Genomic DNA, 19977 nt, shown 5'->3' with positions numbered 1-19977 from the left:
ATTTTTGTCTTTTTAAACAGCCTAATGCTAAGTCCAAAGAACAAGATCTCGGTCAGGAGCTGGTGTTTATTTGCTTTGTCATATAGGTTCTAGTAATGTAAATTGTAAGATCTGAAATTCAATAAAAACATTCAGTGACAAAAGGTTTGGGTTAAGAGCTTCACCGATTACATTATCAACAAATATCAGTGCTTCAAGTACCTGTGTGTATTGTTGATAGCACCTTTGTGACTGGAACAATATAGATCATAAACTCTGCCTCCATCAGTGTGGATGGGACAAAAAACTAATTTTAAAAAAGCCGAAAGCACACATGTAATAAGTGGGTTTCTGACATTTTAAGGTTTATTTGTTGCTATTAAAATGGAGTGAACTCTTGATCATCGTCCGCAGTAGATGGCAGCTCTCATTTGCGGGTTATTTTGGATTAATTTCTGGATGGTGGGAGGAAGTGGAGATGTGTCGTCCATCTTTCTGCACAGTCTTCGATTTGTTTCAGAGGCAGAGATTCAGGTGTTGGTACGACTGGACCAAACTTTCAAAACATAAGCAATATCTCTGGCAGTAATTTAAAAAGTTCCTCAGTGCATGATGAATCACTTTATCCCTTTAAGTTCAGCTCACATGTCAATTGAAGGTCCAGCTCTCCAGTGTGAGAGCAGTGAGCTGGAGGTCAGTGAAACAGCTGTGTGGCGACTAGGGTTGCAAAGGGGCGGAAAGTTTCCGGTAAATTTCCGGAAAGTTTCCATGGGAAGTTGAGCTCGGGAATTTTGAAAAAAAACAAAAAAAATACGCAAATTAAACGCTGAGCAATAAAAACATCATTCAAAACTCTATTTTAAAGATGTATGGAACGTTGAGTTTCAACCCTCCACTGTGCATTCCTCCATCACATGCACAGATAACTCCCAGCATGCTTCACTCTACAGCAGGGCTACTGAGGCCTGCTGTAGAGTGAAGGACTAGTCAGGTAAGTTTCCATGATATTACTGGGAAAATATATTAGCATGCTGATTGAGGATTGTTCATCTGTTCATCTAGCCTATTTCCATTCATTTATCCATCAATTGTAAAATATGTTTACAGACGATTCCAATTGTTTGGCTAACTATTTATATCTCTGGCATTGCATTAGTGTTTTTTTACAAACTTTTTTCTCATCTTATTCTACAGAACAATGCCACGTGCACTCTCTCATGTGTGGAGACATTTCACCTCATCCAATGTAGAAGGAAAGGCTGTGTACATTTGCAAATACTGTGCAAAGACCTATGTTAAGAATGACACAACGATGCAGAAGCATATAGTCAAGTGCCCAAAGTTTCCTCAGGGCTCAAATCAGCCTATGACACAACAAAATGTTTATATTTATGTCTGTATATGACAAGGTAAATACAGTTAGTATAAATTACCCACAACATTTCCAGTTTATTCCCGTTAATTCCTGTTTATTCCCGTTAATTCCCATGGAAAGTTTCCAACTTTGAATATTCCCGGAATTTTGCAACCCTAGTGGGGACTAGGTGCACGTCCGCTTGTTGCTGTCGAACAGACGCTGCAGGGTGTAGATCTGAGAGGCGGCGACTGTGAGCATGACCAGCAGGTTGAGGCAGGACCAGAAGGTCACTCGCCACAGGTTGTCCTCCAGGAGGAAGCGGTCTCTGGCCTCGAAGGCCCGCAGCGAGGCCTGGACCTGTCGGCTCCTCTCCAGCCGCTGGTACACGGAGTCCATCGTGGCCTGGGAGAGGAAGAACAGAACAGATGAAAGAGAAGTGGGAGATGATACTAGGTCTGAAGGGGAAACCCAAGCTCCCTGTGTTTCCCTCTCACCCTGATGTCCTCCAGGTGGTACTCCACCAGGCTGTCGGGGGCCATGTCCTCCCACTCCACCCGGTCTCTACTTCCTCCTTCGGAACTGACGCTCACCCCAAAGAACACAATCTTCACCGACATTTTACTGAAGCTGTTGTCGAAACACAGCCGGTAATCTCCATTCTCTGTGGGAGTCGTCCTGCAGGAAAGACAGAAGGTGTTATAGAGGGGATTTGCTCTCGACAGCATTGTTTGATTCATTATTAAGACACAACACAACAGAAGAGTCTATTAAATGTTTTTTAAAATGTCTTATGACACATTTACGAGATAGGAAATCAAATATTTTAATAAACTCTCAAGTGCTACTTTAATGCTTGCTTCCCATTTTCTGGATGATCAGTTTTCAATACAAATAAAGAGTTGTCCTATTACAGGGACTGAGCATCCCACCACCAGGAGGCGGTTGCTGGAAAGCATTGAGGTGACCCACGTGTGGATGCCTTCAGATTGCATGAAGTCAGAGACCAGCCGGTGTCCGCTGGGTGAGATGAGGGCGAAACCAACGTTCAGACCGGACCCGGCTATCACCTGGAGGACAGTGAGTAAATAATAAAGGTGAAATGGAAATCAGTAGAACGTTAACCTCCGCCAAGGCCAAACAGTTCCCTTCAATCAAGCTGCATCAAGTTTCACACGTTTATAGACATTAGTCCTTTAAATCTGCCTGATTTTTTTCATCAAGAGTCATGAAGATTTGCCTGGAAAAACAGTGTAAAATGTTATAAGAACGTGTTGTTGCCGTCCCCTGGTTCAGCTCCACACCAGAACTGAGAGGATTCCTCCACTGACCCACACCACATCCTTCCACTGAGTTATGTTAATATGTGACCATAGTTTTAGTTTAATCCTGCATAAAAACAGACAAGTGAACGCACCATGGCGAAGGTGATGACACCATAAAAGTTGTAATCAACAATAAATATTATGCAACAAAAGGACAATAAAAAGTGTATGGTTTCATTCACCACAATGCACAAAGGTGAGACAAAGGTCAGTTTGACTAAATGGGTTTATAGCTGTTTTTTTTTTAAAGCTCAGAGGTCATGCAGAATTTTCCAGTGACCCACAATTCAAAGTTATCTTGGCATTTTCATTCCAAACAATCAGCTCACGGCTCAAATCTGTAATTACACTACACAAACAGCCGCTGTTTGAAATTCAAATTAAAGCTCAGATAGTCCAGTCAGCAGCAATAACACATCACAGAGATATGAATATGATAGTTGAGGTACCTGTGTCTGGAAATACTTTATTTCACCGCTCACACTTGACCTTCTGAGCCTAGTTCTGTATTATTATTTTTTACATATTATGTCAAAGTTTCTCTTTTGGTCCTTATTTTTTTTTTTGTCATTCACAAAACATTGTGTTGGGTCGTGCAGCTTCACATCAAGGAGCAGCGTTCAAGGTAACAGGAGTTACAGGAGGAGGCCTCCACGTGCACGCACCTCCTCCGTGCACACGCACTGTGCCACAGCCACCAGAGGGCGCAGTGTGGCGTGAAGGGGTGATGAGGTGAAACAATGCAAAGGTCACACCCGTAGAAATGTGTGAAGGCCAACAAGTTGTGAATGACTCCAGTATTGACCTTTAGCACTTGAAGCTGTTTGTTTAGAAAATAAAACTGATGACAACATTCATGCTTTGTCGTAAAAAAGTATTTATTGGAGATTCAATTTTGATGATCATTATCTATTTTGGTTGATATTATCATCTTTGACGTACATCTCGTTCCTACTGGATGAGAAATTCTTTAAAAACATGATATTGGCAGAATGTGGAGAAGTGAAGGGATATCTCTTTTGTTTTTCTCCTTCTTCCTTATCTCCGGTGATAGGGTTTTGTATCTCTCTGCCGACAAGACCAAAGTCCAGAACCTGTCCTCTTGTTTTCCAGTTAGACACGATTCACAAAGCTTCTTCCAGCTTAATCAAAACCTCAACCACAACATGTCACCGTGGAAGACAGATCAGAGAGAACAGAAGAAAATTAGATTCACCTGATATTCCACTTCCATGGTGTCGTTACCGGCGGTGGTTTGGTAGAAACACTCGGTGCTGCCGGCCGGTAACAGAAAGGTTAATTCCACGTCTTGATTTGAACCCAAAGCCAAAGTCAAGTGTCCGGTGAGAGTGAAGCATGTTAGCAAACAGATCTGTGCAGACACACTCATCCTCCTTCGGTCGACCTGCATCGTCCATGCACTCCACTCCCACCTCCTTCTTCAGCACCTTTCTTCTCCTGTGTTTTTACAACCAAACCATTCCACTCCCTGTATGAAACTGCTTCCTCTCGTACTGTGACGGCTGCAGACACCTCTCACAGCTCAGTGAGTGCAGCCACTATCTATCTATCTATAGGTCAAGCCAGGCGACACAGAAATTCTACTGCACTCATATACTGACACTTATGGTAAACACATCCAAACCGCCCAGAAAGGGGACGGGAAAGTAAAGTCCAACATTTTCACTGTGGAAAAGATCATTTCAGGAAACTTCAAAGTACTGTAAAAACACTTTACTCAATAAGTTCAGAGAGAGACTGATATTCCTGTGTTCAGGACCTCCTTGACCACCTACATACTGAATATCAAACATATTTACTGTATAGATTTGGAGATTTTTCAATGTAAAGTCCAACATTTTCAATGTGGAATAGATCATTTCAGGATACTTCAAGGTACTGTAAAAAAAATTGCTTAATAAGTTCAGAGAGAGACTGATATTCCTGTGTTCAGGACATATCTGACTACCTACATACTGAATATCAAACATTTTTACTGTATAGATTAAGAGATTTTTCAAAGTAAAGTCCAACAACAATCAAAGCAGTTCATTTCTGGATATTTCAAAGTTCTATAAAATCACTTTAGTTAAGTCAACTCAATAAGTTCAGAGAGAGACTGATATTCCTGTGTTCAGGACCTCTCTGACTACCTACATACTGAATATCAAACATATTTACTGAATTTCAAAGTAAAGTCCAACATTTTCACTGTGGAATAGAACTTTGAAATATCCAGAAATGAACTGATTTGATTGTACAAATGTCGGACTTTACTTTGAAAAATCTCCTAATCTCTACAGTAAAAATGTTTGATATTCAGTATGTAGGTAGTCAGAGAGGTCCTGAACACAGGAATATCAGTCTCTCTCTGAACTTATTGAGCAAAGTGTTTTTATAGAACTTTGAAAGCTTTGTTTACACCCGGGGGACGATGGGCCACGATGGTTTGTACCTGTTCCTTTCCTGATCAAGCAGAAGAGGATTTTTGGCTTGTCATGTCCTGTTTCATCCTTTAGATGGCGCTGTTGGTGTCAGAACAGACAGAAAGCTTGACATGGAAGTGGTTACATCAGTGACAGAGATTCTGGATATTTAGGTTTTTAATATCTATGTAAGAAAACTGTAATGGTATTTAACTATAGCAGCCCCTGGGGTCTTTATAAAGCCCTGAAGTCTACTTCCAAATCAGCCTGGCACGTGTGCGGTATAATTAAACTAAGTTATTTATCTGATCAGTCTCATTTCGTACTTCTACCTTTTGCTATATGTGGTTGAACTCTTATAAACGTATTTGTTGTCCGACACAAACCAGCTCCTCCCTTCTCCCTCTCCAACAGTGGGACCTGCAGCTTGTGTCATGAGCAGCCAGGGGTCGAACCCCCGGCCCTCTGGTTCCTGGATCGGTTTAACTTTTGATTTGTCTGTGTGAGCGTGTACTTCCTTGCTGCATCTTCATTAATACAGTCAGATCTCGATTAAATGTCACCTCAAAGTTCAGGAACTGGACTCCATCCTCATCCTCTCACCAAGAATGACCCTGAATGACCCAAAGTACACGTCTGAGCCCACGTGGGTCCAAAGTCTCCCTGTAAGAAAGAATTTGTTATAGGAAAAGTCTCTGTTCCATAATCAACGTGAAAATTTCTTTTGTCCAAAAGTCAGGTTTTGATAAAATTCTCCCACAGTGTTGTGACGGATTTATGGTGAAGCTTAAAAAAATCTGTAAGATTTAGGTGAAAGGGATCTATTGGCAGAAATTCAACATCAAATGAAAGCCCTATGACAAGTACATCAAAGTAAAAACGTGGAATATGGCCAAAATGGCCACTAAATCCAAAATGGCGGACTTCCTGTTGCGTTTTTCATAATGCTCCAAGAGGATTTTTTTCTATGATTAGTCACGATACACCTGTTTCCCGATTTTGGTGAAAATCGGTCATGTGGAAACCTAGGGGCTGCGGTCCTGGTGGCGCTGTTGAGCCATCTGGCCACGCCAATTTCCAAATACTCAAGAATACGTAAATTTTCACCACTTTCTAATGTATTGCAACGTTTAGCAAGTTTTTGAGCACGTTGAAGCCCTCAAAAAACTGCTTCAATAGTCGGAAAATAAAAAAAAAAAAAAAAAAAAAAATAATAATAATAATAATCTTTTCAATTTCAATAGGGCCTCACACCGTTTCGGTGCTCGGGCCCTAATAATCAGGGTGATGTATTCATTTGTTTGTTTTATCCTATCTGTACAAATTGTTGTTTTCTCTCTTCCCCGGAATGGGCCCTTTATATTTAAATATAAATCAGAAGTGGTTCCTCTATACGGAGGCCGCCTAGTTTTTTTTTTTACAGTAGCCCAGTCTGGACAAACTTAAGACCTTTTGAGTTTTGATGACAACTGAAGGCCTCCACAGGTTCTCTCTCACGCAGGGAAGGGAAGGCTGCACCAGATTCTACAAACTGAACCTTTAACATCTTAGATCTCACTTTTAGTCATTAGACGGCATGAGAGAAATCACTGCACGTGTGTGGGAGTGAGAGAGGAAGTGTGAATGGAGATATTTCAACATTGCTACAGTAGAGTGGGGGGGTCTGATTGGGGGCGGGGGGGGTTGATTACCTGGTCGTGTGTCAGGTTCTGCAGCTGCAAGAGGGAAAGTCGACCTCAGCCTGGTTTCCATGTTGCTGATGCAGACCGGTGGATCTCCTCCGAGAGGAAAGTGGTCTCGCTGACACGTCTCCAGATTTCTATATCTGAGTTTGTTTTTCATCTGACTACTGGTGAGCCGTGTTGACTTGAACCAATCACAAGTGAGCCCACCCATTCTGCTGCCTCTTCACACTTCTCTCTCTCTCTCTCTCTCTCTCTCTCTCTCTCTCTCTCTCTCTCTCTCCACGGCCCTCTGTGAAGCAACAACCTCTGACAGCTTCTCGAGGCCTTTTTCACACTCGGTCCATTGTCTTCAGTTACAGACAGAGCATCGCAGGTATGGTCAAGCACGAGAATCCCAATGTGTACGTGGTGGACAGCCGAGCCAACCGGCCTCCTGTCCTCCCCCGGCTGGGTCAGAGGCCGCGGCGAGCCGGGGCGGCGCAGACCCTCCTGTTCCTGCTGGTGAGCGTGGCGTTGTGCGGCATGACCATCGAAGCCTGCTTCATCTACCGCCTCTACTTTCTCGAACCTGTGAGTATGAACTTTGTAAAGTCTCATTTAATTATTGGAGGTCACAAATTATTTCCGGCATATTTTGAATATCACTGGCTTTAAAAGGTCTCATTCAGATTTACTGCCCTTTTGACAATTCAACTTTTAATTATTTTAAAATGCCTTTTCACCGTTTTTTTCCTACAAAACTGAAATTCTTTAATTTCTTGACTCTTGTGTATCAAACTTTGTTCTGATATACAAATGTAAAAAACTACTGAGGTCAAACGTTAATGAGAAAAACATTTAAATACGTGAGCTTTAAACATAAATGTCATGAAATATGTGTTTGTGATGTTCTGTAAAATGTAAACGAGTTTTATTAACAAAATTTAACTTACAGGATAGAAATGCAAGGACACTTACTACATAAATTTTAAATCTATGTATTTAACAGAGTAATTTGTTATAGGAAAGTCTCTGTTCCATAATCAACGTGAAAATTACTTTTGTCCAAAAGTCAGGTTTTGATAAAATTCTCCCACAGCGTCGTGACGGATTTATGGTGAAGCTTAAAAAAATCTGTTTATTTTAATAAAGACGTAACTTTGCTCGGACCCTTCCTCTCTTTACACAACATTTCGTGAGCCCTCGTGACAGAACTCAAACTGACATTTACTCCAACCTTATGAATTAATGTTTTTCCACCTCAACTGCTGACAGTGCATTTATTCCACTATTATCGGGAAGAGGGACGAGTGGAGATGGAGAAGTATATTAAAGCCCGCTGACCCCCCCCCGGGGCGATTGCATACAGACATGGTCTCTCATTATGGTCACTGTATCTCTGTGTGTGACTCAGTTTCCTGCATGTCTGATGCTGAGTCTGAGGACAGCAGTCACGGGGCTGGGGGGGGGGGGGGGTGTTTGTTCTGAGCCTGGCAATATTTTGCAAGTATGCACATGAATCTACTCTTCATATGTGGGGCAGTGTAGAAAAGGAAGTGGTCTACTTCCTGTGACACAAATGTCGTCTACCTTGTTACCAGAGACCTGCACTGTTACACATACATTTCAAACCATAGAAGAGCAAAAGGTGGATCAACACAACTTAGACTTTATCTATCTATCTATCTATCTATCTATCTATCTATCTATCTATCTATCTATCTATCTATCTATCTATCTATCTATCTATCTATCTATCTATCTATCTATCTATCTATCTATCTATCTATCTATCTATCTATCTATCTATCTATCTATCTATCTATCTATCTATCTATCTATCTATCTATCTATCTATCTATCTATCTATCTATCTATCTATCTATCTATCTATCTATCTATCTATCTATCTATCTATCTATCTATCTATCTATCTATCTATCTATCTATCTATCTATCTATCTATCTATCTATTTATATATCATCTATCTATCTATCTATCTATCTATCTATCTATCTATCTATCTATCTATCTATCTATCTATCTATCTATCTATCTATCTATCTATCTATCTATCTATCTATCTATCTATCTATCTATCTATCTATCTATCTATCTATCTATCTATCTATCAATCTATCTATCTATCTATCTATCTATCTATCTATCTATCTATCTATCTATCTATCTATCTATCTATCTATCTATCTATCTATCTATCTATCAATCTCTATATCTATCTATCTATCTATCTATCTATCTATCTATCTATCTATCTATCTATCTATCTATCTATCTATCTATCTATCTATCTATCTATCTATCTATCTATCTATCTATCTATCTATCTATCTATCTATCTATCTATCTATCTATCTATCTATCTATCTATCTATCTATCTATCTATCTATCTATCTATCTATCTATCTATCTATCTATCTATCTATCTATCTATCTATCAAAAGGTTGCACATCATAAAATCTAAGTAGTGATCTTTTGTTTTCTCCATTTATTCACCAAATGTGTGTGTGTGTGTGTATGTATAACCCAAAGTATGTATATGCTTATGTTTGGTGAGATTATATTATTTTGCATTCTACTCTGTCACCTGTCCATCAGTGGGGACAGAATCTGGATGTTCATGCTCACAAACAAACACACGACCAAGAGTTAAATCCTGTGTCTTTGCGTTGCAGGCCGCCTCAGCTTCGTCCTCCAGGATCACCGGAGGTATGTCCCTGCTGTTTTCCCTCAAAGCACTTTTATTTGTACTTTGTATATTTAGTTCACATTAGAGACATTGTGTCTGGTCCTCCCACAGGTGACGATGTTACTTCTACCACCAAAAGGCCCAGTTATGATGTTCTTCCTTCCAAACCAGTTGCACATCTGACAGGTGAGACCATTGTCTTTGTCTTAACCATTATCCAAAGTGTCTTGTTTGTCTCAGTTTGCACAGGGGTGAGTATTCAAATCATCATGTTTGAGTCAAATGTCTCTTTATGGTTATTTATAATGTCTGTTTTGAAATAATCAAAGTTCACATTGTCCATGTTTTTTTCCCAGGTGGAAACGACGTAGTTCATGGACAGCAGATCTTGGCATGGAGCATGATTGCAGAGCCCATCCTCCATGAAATGGGCTACAGTGACAGTGATAGAAGCCTTATCATTCAGAAGGAGGGTTATTACTATGTCTATTCAAAGGTTTTCTTCTTGGAAAAGGGAACATTTTACCACTCTGTCGAGATGAATACTGGAATGTATCCTGGGAAAAGTATGATCCTCCAGAGGTCCAGGAAATACTCCTCGAGAAAGAGCAAAGGACGATCCAACAGTTACCTGGGCGGAGTGTTCCACCTCTACAAAGACGATGCTCTGTTCGTGAAAGTCAGCAACACCTCGAAAATCCAGCAACACAAGTCCTTTGAGAACTACTTTGGTGCATATATGATTTAAATATCAGACAGATCCTCATCATCATTACAAATTGATAAGCTTTGACTCATCACTCTCAGTTTTACTCTGTCACCGGAACAACTTTGTACATATAAGGCGATTCTGGGACTCTCCCCTCATTACCTGTTTGTCTGCGTTATGCAGAAATGTATCGTGCATTTCTCTCATGTGTTGTCAGATCTTCTTTTTACTTTCTGTTCCCAATGACTATAGAGAAATTGGGAAAAAGGACTTGTAATGTATTGCATCGAGACTTAATCTCACTCAATTTCCACGAAGCCAAAGGTTCGGAGTAAGAATGTACATAATTTAAATTAATTTCTAAAAATGTCTCATCATGTATGTTAAAGAAACTCAATTAACACATTTTCCTCCAAAGCTCCTTGCTGTATCTCGCACTTTCGCACCATTTATTTATTATTCCTGCTTGAATGATGTTGTATTTTTGTACAATAATGTTTAGAGAATAAGGAAATAAACAGATAATCATCGAAAAGGTCTGCTAGTTTCCTCGGGTCTTTCTTCGGGTCATTCTTTCCGCGGTGAAGTGAACTCACTTCCTGCCGTGTCAGGTGAGGCAGGAGCTTCTGCTCAGTAGCAGCGAAGCTTCACCCACTCAGTCCGACCACATGACACGATGTGTGGAGAAGACTTTCTTTAAATGCCAGAGTGACGCATAACAGTGAATTTATATATTGCTCTTTGTGTGTCCTGCACCAGATGGGTTAAAAGCAGAGGTTCCATTTCCCTCCTTGCATGAGTGTGCTTGTGCATGCCTGTGCATGTGTTTGGGACAAATAAATGTATCTTAATCTTAATCTTAATTGGGGTTGGTTTGGCTGCACATGCAGAGACATTGGTTTTGCAGTGCAGCCGTTTGACTCTTTTGATTAGGACTCTGACACTCCAAATATATTTATCTTAAGAAAATCTAAGATTGAATTGATCTCTCTCAGATCGCTACATGATCCGACTCTGTTTCACGTGGAAGAACTTTGAATCCCTTGAGATCAGAGATTTAAATGTCGTAAATCCCAAAATCAATCCACGTGCAAAGAGGCGCCTTGCAACTGTTTTTAAGGCGCGATAGAAACAAAGTTGCCCATTGTTATTTATTAATATTCCGATCAGCACACTTTATTTATCGTCTATTCCACAGATTTGCCTTTTTCAAGTCATCACCAGCGTGTCGACGGGTCCTTGTGCAAAAGCCCCCGTCACTTTCTGTATTATTATTTGTCACCCGCTGTTGCACTTTCCCTTCAGCTGTGTGTCTGTTCGAAGAAGCCGCTTTGAAAGAAAAAAACACCCACAGAGTTGTGTGTTTGTAAACTGGCGGAGGAAGTGGCGGTGGGGATTCGGGGGGGGTGGAGTGGGGTGTGGGGGGGGGGGGTGCAGCAGATTACCTGACTCACTTTCCAACCAACTAATGTGTGAGGAAACTGTGCTGCAGCTCAGGCCTGGAGCTACAGGCCGGAGCTTTGCAGAAGTCAGTCTCTCTGTCGTTGGTTGACCTTGACTTAGATTTCTTTGTTCGGTGGCGTTCATGTACTTTCTCATGTATCTGTGAACCATCAGCTTCCATTTTGAAGCGTGAGAGGCTGAGGTGGCAAAAGAGGGGGAGCTGCTTTGGGCCGGGACAGCACCAGTGTGAAGCTGAGACCAGTTATTCACGGTTCTATTTACGAAACAAACGTTTGTTCCTTTAGGAAAACCAAATCCGTCGTATCGCATCAGAATCTGTGGAAAGAAAGCACTAGCTCTTCCACTGTGGGGCCTTTATTTCACAGTGAGCAACATGTGGTGACTACATGTGGTAGAATGTTCCAGCCAATCAGAAGTGAAGGAGGGAGGTGATGGTAGACGGCTGAATGCTGTCCCCTTGTGTCTGGATCCAGTCGAGAGCAGCGGAGGTCTGATGCGTGTGTGAAGCGTCTGGAAACTGTGATGGAGGGAATCATTTTTAAAAACTAGAGAATTTCAAACCTTTCGCTCACAGGCTGAATTATTTGTAGTGTAATTTTGAGTTGAGGTGAAAACTCTTTATCCTCTTCCGAATCTCTCAACTTGTGCAAACTCAGGACCTTTCATCTTCAGCTTGGGTTATTTTTAATCCAAGTACGATTTTAGAATTTCTTGGCTATTATAAAGTATTTTAACCCTAACCCTTATATATATTTTTATTTATTTTTTGCTCCATCAGATATAAGCAAAATATCCATCTGATATGAGCAAAATATATATATATATATTGCTTTTGTTTTCCCTTTGTTTTCCCTTTTAAGCAATGGACATATGCAGGTCATACTATTTCAGAATAATGTCTTGATGTAATGTTATGTGAAATGTATTGTGTCTGTGGACATTGTTAATCTGTAACTTGATTTTGATATATTTGGATCATGATGGCCTGGACCCGAGACATACATGGACAGTTAACCCCAGTAACCTAAGACTTGAACCCGTGATACCTAATTTCATGTTAAAAACAATGTTCTGTATTACTGTATTTGACAAAAGGAAATAGAAAGAAGTTCAAAAAAAAAAATAAGGTACTTTTTTAATAAGTTTTGACTCTTTCCTAATCTGTAACATTTGTATTCTTAAATTTGGGCTCTAATATTGTCCAATGCTGTGTGATATTCAAATAGCCTTTAATCGTTTTCTGTTGTTTACCTTCATGTTTTGAAGGGTGCTATGCAAATAAAGGTTATTATTATTGTATTTATTATTATCATTATTATCGTCAGCATTGCTCTTCCCTACAAAACCCATCTTTTAGATATCTTGCATTCAGTAAGATCTTTTTAATTTTGTTATTTACCGACAACCACTGAGAAACAATGGCGGCCCACATGTCTGTGTCGGTGACGCTGAGGTGAACATTATGGTAAAGAGGCGATAAGGGATTTCACAGTAGCTGACACACATCTTCACGTGGATACACAGCACGTCCGCCTAGACATCAGGCAGTGGAAAGCCAAGGCAGGAACACACCAGCCCATGCGAATGCCTCTGATAAAGGAGACAGAGTGGGTGATGACTGTGTATCTGTGCTATCTGCATTCAAATTCAACATCTTGGACATCTCCCTGGTGCAGCGTGTGGGGAGAGAAATGAGACTGAGAAGCTGAGGTTTGGAAAAGAGTTCTCAGATGAAACCTCAGTAACTTGGAAAATATGTGTATGGGCTGTGATGACTTATAACATGTTCCAATGACCTTTTCATGATTTATCTCTACTGTTGGGAGGGAAATCTGAAGAAATGCTTCAGCATGTTTGTATGAAGAGTTTCTATTTTGCTCTGTCAGACTGCGGAGGGCATATTCCTCGACAGCACTCAGCAGGGGGGGGGGTCCCGTGTGTCTGCGGGGTCCCGCTGTCAACTCCTGACCTCTCACTTTCACTTTTTATCCAGGGTCTTGAAAATGACTCAGTCAAAAGCACTTATTAATCAACGTAAGGTTCATTCACGTTTAGCTCCACAACAGTGCTTTTGAAACACATGGAAGATAAGAAACACAATGAAGAAAAGATAGCTTCTAATTTGTATATTTTTTAATTGCAGTTTTTTTTTTTATCAGATGGAAAAATACAAAAATACAACGTTTCCAGAATAAATGCAATATTTTTTCTGAACGATGTACAAACACTGTCAGGTGTAACAACTGAAACTCTTTGACAAAACCAAATAAAAACCGTTAAATATGAAACCTTTCACATACACCACCATGACTTTTGATTTCAGGATTCACGGTGTGCGGTCAGAGTAGTGAAGGAGAATCAGGTTCGTTCTGTCAAGTCATTTCACTTTTCATTTTCAATAGAGATGATGAAAAAACAATATGAATGAATGTAATTGTGTTTATTGTTTTAACATGATTAATAAATAAATGAATTCATTATAATGAAAAGAAACAAGCATTCCACACTGACATTTCTATCTTCTTGAACACTTACCAGCTAAATGGTTGAGCTTGCACAATTTTAAATATTTTATTGCAACAATTAATAAAGAAAACACTGTACATACAGTGTATGTATGCTACACAGTGACACACCTGTCCAAAGAATGTGGTTGTATACCCCTACATATACTGTACATAAATACATACAAACATAAATATATAATTAACATAGTTAAAACATATCAAGAAATAAATTAGCAATAAGCTGAATATGATTTGTGTAAATAACACAGTCTGGCTTCAAAAGTTAGTTTCTCTGCCAGATGTTGCACTTCAGAACAATACATTCATGGAGATAAATACACACATTAAACTCCAACAAAGAAATACATTCTAATAAACAGCCTAGTAAGACACGTTCAAATGTAACGTGCTCCTTTGTTTAAGGAGCAATGAGAACAATCCATCTTTGCTTCTCTGATATGTTATAATATATTATAAAAGTAAAAAAATCCCCTTGTACCTACAGTTTACTTCATATTGTTAAATATCTAAAATACTACACAGCTGACCTTTTAAGTGTGAATTTGAAAAGAAGTCGTAGTGATCTCGTCAACCCAGGACCGATCCCGGAGCTGCTTGCACGGCATGATTACCTTATCGGCCGAGATAATATGACATTGAATCATTTTTAAATTCAGTTGGGGAGCATTTTGAATTCAGTCCTTTCGATCAATCTCTGTCACCGCTCTGAGGCGTCTGTTTGGTAACAAGAGAACAATAAATTAACTTTGACCGGGGTCATTGGCTCCTGTCGGGCTGGACCAGCAACATGCCAACGGTTTAGAACAGATGTCTTGTATCAGAGCTGCATCTAGGGCTTGAGCATGTAGATGATATCGAGGTGAGTTGCAGACTCCGAGTCGTTAATGCCTAGCTCGGGTTTAGGGTCAATGACGACCTCCAGGTCCCATCCGGCAGACAGCGCCTCCACCTTGGCCAGGAGGCCCGTGCTGCACGGCAGGAGGCCCGAGCTGCTTGTTGTGTGAATCAAACCCTGCAGGATGGGTTTTTTTTCACAATTCAGAGTCACTTTGTGCTCTTTTTCACAGGAGCTCAGTGTCACCTGGAGATTTAGGAAGTAGTAACCGTCCCTCTGTATGGTCATGTTGATTCCGTCTGAGACCAGGTTCGGGTCCTTATTCTTGGCCGACCAGTAAGCGCCGTCTGTGGGCAACAGAAAAGCTGCTATTAGCTGTGCATGTGTTTTCTCAGAATTGTATTTTGAAAATCCTGTGCTGAGTGAATCACCCACTGCTGTGGAAAAACTTGCGGTTATAAAAAACAACTTTACCTTTAGTATAAAAGGTGAGCATTTTCCCTTTTCCAAAGTCAGTGTCGGAGGAATACTGTTGGAAAAGGAACAACATTAATCTCAAAATTTGTACAGCAAATGTGGTCGATGACCCACTGTTCAGCAACATGCATGAAAGAGTGTTTCAACAGGCCAGGAGACAAGTGCCTTCATCTTAAAGGGATATTTATCCCCAAAATAAAAATTCACTCATTATATGCCAATGGAGGGGTGGGTGAAGTGTTTGAGTCCACGGAACACGTCTGGAGCGACAGAGGAAAACAGTGCTGCAGCCAAATCGACAATTGAAGTCAATGGAGAACAATTCTTCAACGTAAAAAAAACTTAGAAGAAACTGAAAAGGCTCCATTCTGCTCGTGTGGTTCCTTCCAAGTGTCCACAAGCCCCGAGATTCATACTTGACCCGAAGCGGTGTCCTTTACACCATGCTTTTGTTTTACCATTAACCATATTTCTAGTCTTTCGTTCTCTCAACACTTCACCCACACCTCCATCGGCATCCTGGCGAGCAAATCATGAGTGAATTTTCATCTTTGGGTGATCTATCCCTTTAAGAGTGAGCACAGAATGAAGCAAGTCAATCTGCAGAAAGAAAACAAAGAGGCAACAGCACATTAAAGATGCGTTTCCACGAACGGGGCGATGACGCCACAGGTCGACAGATGAAAGCACAAAACTCTAAAGCTGTGGTTTTCTTATCGACGGCGTGTCATTTGACTGGATTTGTATTTTCCTCTATGGGAAACAGAAACACAAAATAAGCTCACAACGGAGGTGACAAGAGGGTTGTGATTTCTGGCAAAGGAACTTTGACCCAAGGAGAAGCAATAAGGCAGCTCACTCTCTCTGAATTGTCTTTTGGAACTTATAGAATAAAAAAGTACCGTTTGTACTTTGTTGTTTTTGTATCTTCTAGGTGTGATTCATGTAAAATGCCGATGACGGAGGTCGGTGAGCAGCTGTGGAGCACAGGCTGAATTTTTCTCACCAGCTGCTACTATCAAAACCACAAGAAAGAACAGGTGCACTGCTCGGGGAACTGAGTTCTACCACAGCAGGGCTCACGTTCGTCCTCTGTGCTACTCATTCAAAACAGGCTTTTAAAAGCTGTTATACAAGTTCACAACCTTAAAATTCAATGAATTCCGTCTGTCTCACCTGACGTCCAACTGTGAAGTAGAAGATGATGCACGCCACTTGCATGATTGACAGGACGATGGTCCACAGCAGCAGGACGTGGACCAGGCAGTGCTGGGTACGCTGTGGCATGGTGAGACCGACGGTGACAGAGCGACACGAAGACAAACGTACAGAGCCGTCGAACCGCCTGCACAGGTCCTGCAGTTTCCTCTGATGTGCACCAAGACAGTGTGTGTGTTGCTTCCTGAGCTCGGTGTGTGCATGTGATGAGGACGTTCGGGTGTATGACTGCTTTCTGCTCTGTTCTGAGTATCTATACAACAAAAGAGGAATACAGATGGTACTTTCCCTGTATGTTGCAGAGGGAAAACACGGCCAGCCCAGATTGTATCTGCGTCTCGGGGCCGGCCCTTCTCTCGCTTTACTCAGCAACACTCAGACAAGAAAAGGAGGAACAGAACTCACTACCAGGGATAGAAGGAAGGAAAGGCGAACCTTGACATGGATTCTTTACAAATGAATCATTCAGTTCCTTCTTTTTTATGCAAAAATATGTGGCACTTTATGATCCATGACATTCTCTTTTTACATTATGTTTTGTGTTAAAACTGAAAGTCACTGCTTTTGCTTTTTTTAACTTCCATGTTTCCTGGTTAATGTTCTTTATTTTCCTAAAAGTTACAGAATGTGTAATATTGAAAATAAAAAAAATCTGCCCCCTGGTCTGGATCTGCACAAAAAGGTCATGGGTTCTTCCTTGAGTCAAGCCCATGGAAAAAACCCTTACTGTGTAAATTATATTACTATGATGTAATTACTCATGTGTGTACTGCTTTTTTAGCTTAGTCTGCAATATGTTGTAAACCATCGGTTGCACTTATTCCTCAGTAATGTCAGTCACCTGACCGCAAGAGCTTCACAGGCTGGAAGGAAACGTTTGTTTATGTGTGCGCCTCATCAAAAAAATCCCACCTGGGTCTATATTTCTATATATTTATACAAATTCAGGTCAGTTTCACTTTCTCTGTTTGTACTTTGCTCTGGGAAAGTTTTATAGCAGCAAAACAAGATGCGCTTTGTTTCAGGTATGAGTCATCAGAGTGAATACCTGCCTTACAGGGGAACTATCTGAATGGGAAAGTTGAGGTCAGGCGATGTCAAACAACATGCCCAGACTTCGCACAGTAGGATTGTATTTTTGTGAAATATAATGACAGACAGAAGAAATTATTCGAATCTGACTGGAAAATCTAAAGAGCAGTTCGATATTTGAGAGTCAGCAGTGTCCAGGCACGTACGTTTAGAGTGAGAAATTCATAAGAAAAACATAAAAACACGTCTCAGTCACATGTAGTTTGCGTCTGCACTTTCAGAAGAAAAGTGGCGTGACTCTGGGTGAATCATGTTTTCATTCAAGAGACAAAGAGGAAACCCAGTGTTACTAATATTTCGAAATGGCCTTATTGTTGTCAGCGTTATTTGCGTGGGAGTGGAGGACGGATACACTACCGGGCTAAATTAATAGTGGAGAGGCTGACTCGCCACATCGATGAAGGATGGAAAATCAGATTGGAATTTTCCTGAGGGCAATGACACAAAACCATTGTGACACTCTTCAATTACTACTGTGAGTGTGACCTACAGTATAATCACTACGCTCCCTCTCTTTTAAATGATGATTTACTGCCATCTAGTGGATGGTAATCAATGATGCGCAATAAATGTAATACAAGTTTTCCCAAAGTTAAGACGAGACACACAAACTACGGAAGCGTATTGGATTCACTTGAAAAAAAAAGTTATGTTTTTCTGATGTAATTATCTTGGAAATTCCGAGATAAGTTTTCATTAAAAAAACATATCTCATTAAAAAATAAATTAAAAAAAAACCCCTGATAGAATGTGTATTTTGTTTTATTCATTTTATTATTTTCATTTTTAATACTTTTATCAAGTACATTATCCTGGTGAAGAGTTGACATCAAATGTGTTGTTTTTCAATTGTTTTGTTATTTAAAAATTGTGCCACACACACACATCATATAGCAAAACAAAACAAAAGTTATTTGTTTTGATCGACTTGATTTATTAGTCAAATCAAGATTGTTGAATATTTTTGGAACCGAATCTCATATTTTTAAACTGTTAACAGATCAAATAGACAAGTTCCACTTGCTGTGAATGTGCAGCCACATACAGAGATCACACATTAATAACCTCAGGGCAGGACTTTCCTTTACAGAGTAAAAAAAAAACCCTCAAAAATCCCAGGCTTCTTAAAGGTCATCTTTAGAAATAACAATAGTACAAATGTATCTTTGGTGTGTCTACAGACTGCAATGGGGGAAAGCAACTTCTTCTTTTCCCTGAGTCACTTTCCTGTTTTTGTTATGGTTACTACACGTAGATATTTTCTCAGTCTTGCATCAGGACAAGAAAATCAGAAACCTAAATTTAAGGTCTAAACTAACTTCTCTTAACTCCAAAAGTCGATTTAAATCTATGTTCTTTTATGTGGCATCGTTTTGCTTGCATTACAATTTCAGTATGTGTTTGTTGCATGGAGGTATTTCTTTGTGGGAGGGCAATACACAAATGCATACAATTACAAAGGTAAATGGAAATGAGAGAATAAAGTGGATTGTTTTTTTATTCTATTGCAAAATATCCAGGAGAGTTTCTATTTTCAGATTCTTGATGGTAATGTTTTCTTTCTCCCTTTTCCATTGCAAGTTTGACTTTAAACTGAACGACAAATTCATTCCCTTATTCAAATTCTCGAATAGGCATTTTTTGTTTTTTTACTCTTTTACATTTTAACAAGTACCACCACCATGTTTGTTTGGTATCTCAATATAAAGTATCTCTGCATGAAGAATTTGAAACAAAGAAACAAAGAAACAAAGAAACAGAACAATATAGAAAGAAAAATGAAAGAAAGGCAAGTTGTGAAAGCAAAAACAAAAATGCAAAAGATTAATTTTGCTAGCTTGTTAAATATGAATAGTGGTGGATTATGATTATTCTCGTTAGTGGATAAACTCAATTTATTGTTAGATCCATAAAATGTCTAAGTATCTCATAAGTCATATAATCAGCAAATATTTATATTGGAGAAGCTGGAAAATTCTTTAGCATTTAACTTTTTTCTGTGAACAGTTATTATTATTGTCAACAAGACTGGAGATTTGTATTTGTTCTTTGTACCGGTCCTTTGTAAGGGATATTTATACATTTTAAGGATCTTTAATTAATCGATGAACCAACAATGAAAATATTTGTTTTCATTCATTAATGTGCGGGAAACAGCAGTTGACAAGCTGTGAAATATTTTCTTCATATTGA

The 19977-nt window shown here is 39.8% G+C and overlaps 2 protein-coding genes across 2 annotated transcripts; one reads left to right on the top strand and one right to left on the bottom strand.

Annotated features, from left to right (window-relative positions):
* Nucleotides 1-1449: 1449 nt before the first annotated feature.
* LOC133023476 (transmembrane emp24 domain-containing protein 1-like) lies at nucleotides 1450-4203 on the bottom strand. The gene is made up of 4 exons (XM_061090514.1): nucleotides 3875-4203; nucleotides 2306-2403; nucleotides 1831-2011; nucleotides 1450-1738 (listed from the first exon to the last, which is right to left on the bottom strand). Exons 1-4 carry the CDS (start codon nucleotides 4067-4069, stop codon nucleotides 1520-1522), a joined length of 693 nt encoding a protein of 230 aa, XP_060946497.1. The 5' UTR covers nucleotides 4070-4203; the 3' UTR covers nucleotides 1450-1519.
* Nucleotides 4204-7072: 2869 nt separating this feature from the next.
* Nucleotides 7073-10641, top strand: tnfsf14 (TNF superfamily member 14). Its single transcript, XM_061090523.1, has 4 exons — nucleotides 7073-7339; nucleotides 9448-9481; nucleotides 9573-9647; nucleotides 9818-10641. The coding sequence occupies exons 1-4, from the start codon at nucleotides 7145-7147 to the stop codon at nucleotides 10207-10209; spliced, it is 696 nt and encodes a 231-aa protein (XP_060946506.1). The 5' UTR covers nucleotides 7073-7144; the 3' UTR covers nucleotides 10210-10641.
* The last annotated feature ends 9336 nt before the right edge of the window (nucleotides 10642-19977 follow it).

The sequence above is a fragment of the Limanda limanda genome, chromosome 17, assembly GCF_963576545.1.
Source record: "Limanda limanda chromosome 17, fLimLim1.1, whole genome shotgun sequence".
In the NCBI taxonomy this organism is placed as follows: Eukaryota; Metazoa; Chordata; class Actinopteri; order Pleuronectiformes; family Pleuronectidae; genus Limanda; species Limanda limanda.
The sequence above is the reverse complement of the archived record's forward strand: the minus strand, read 5'-3'. Positions and strand labels throughout refer to the sequence as shown.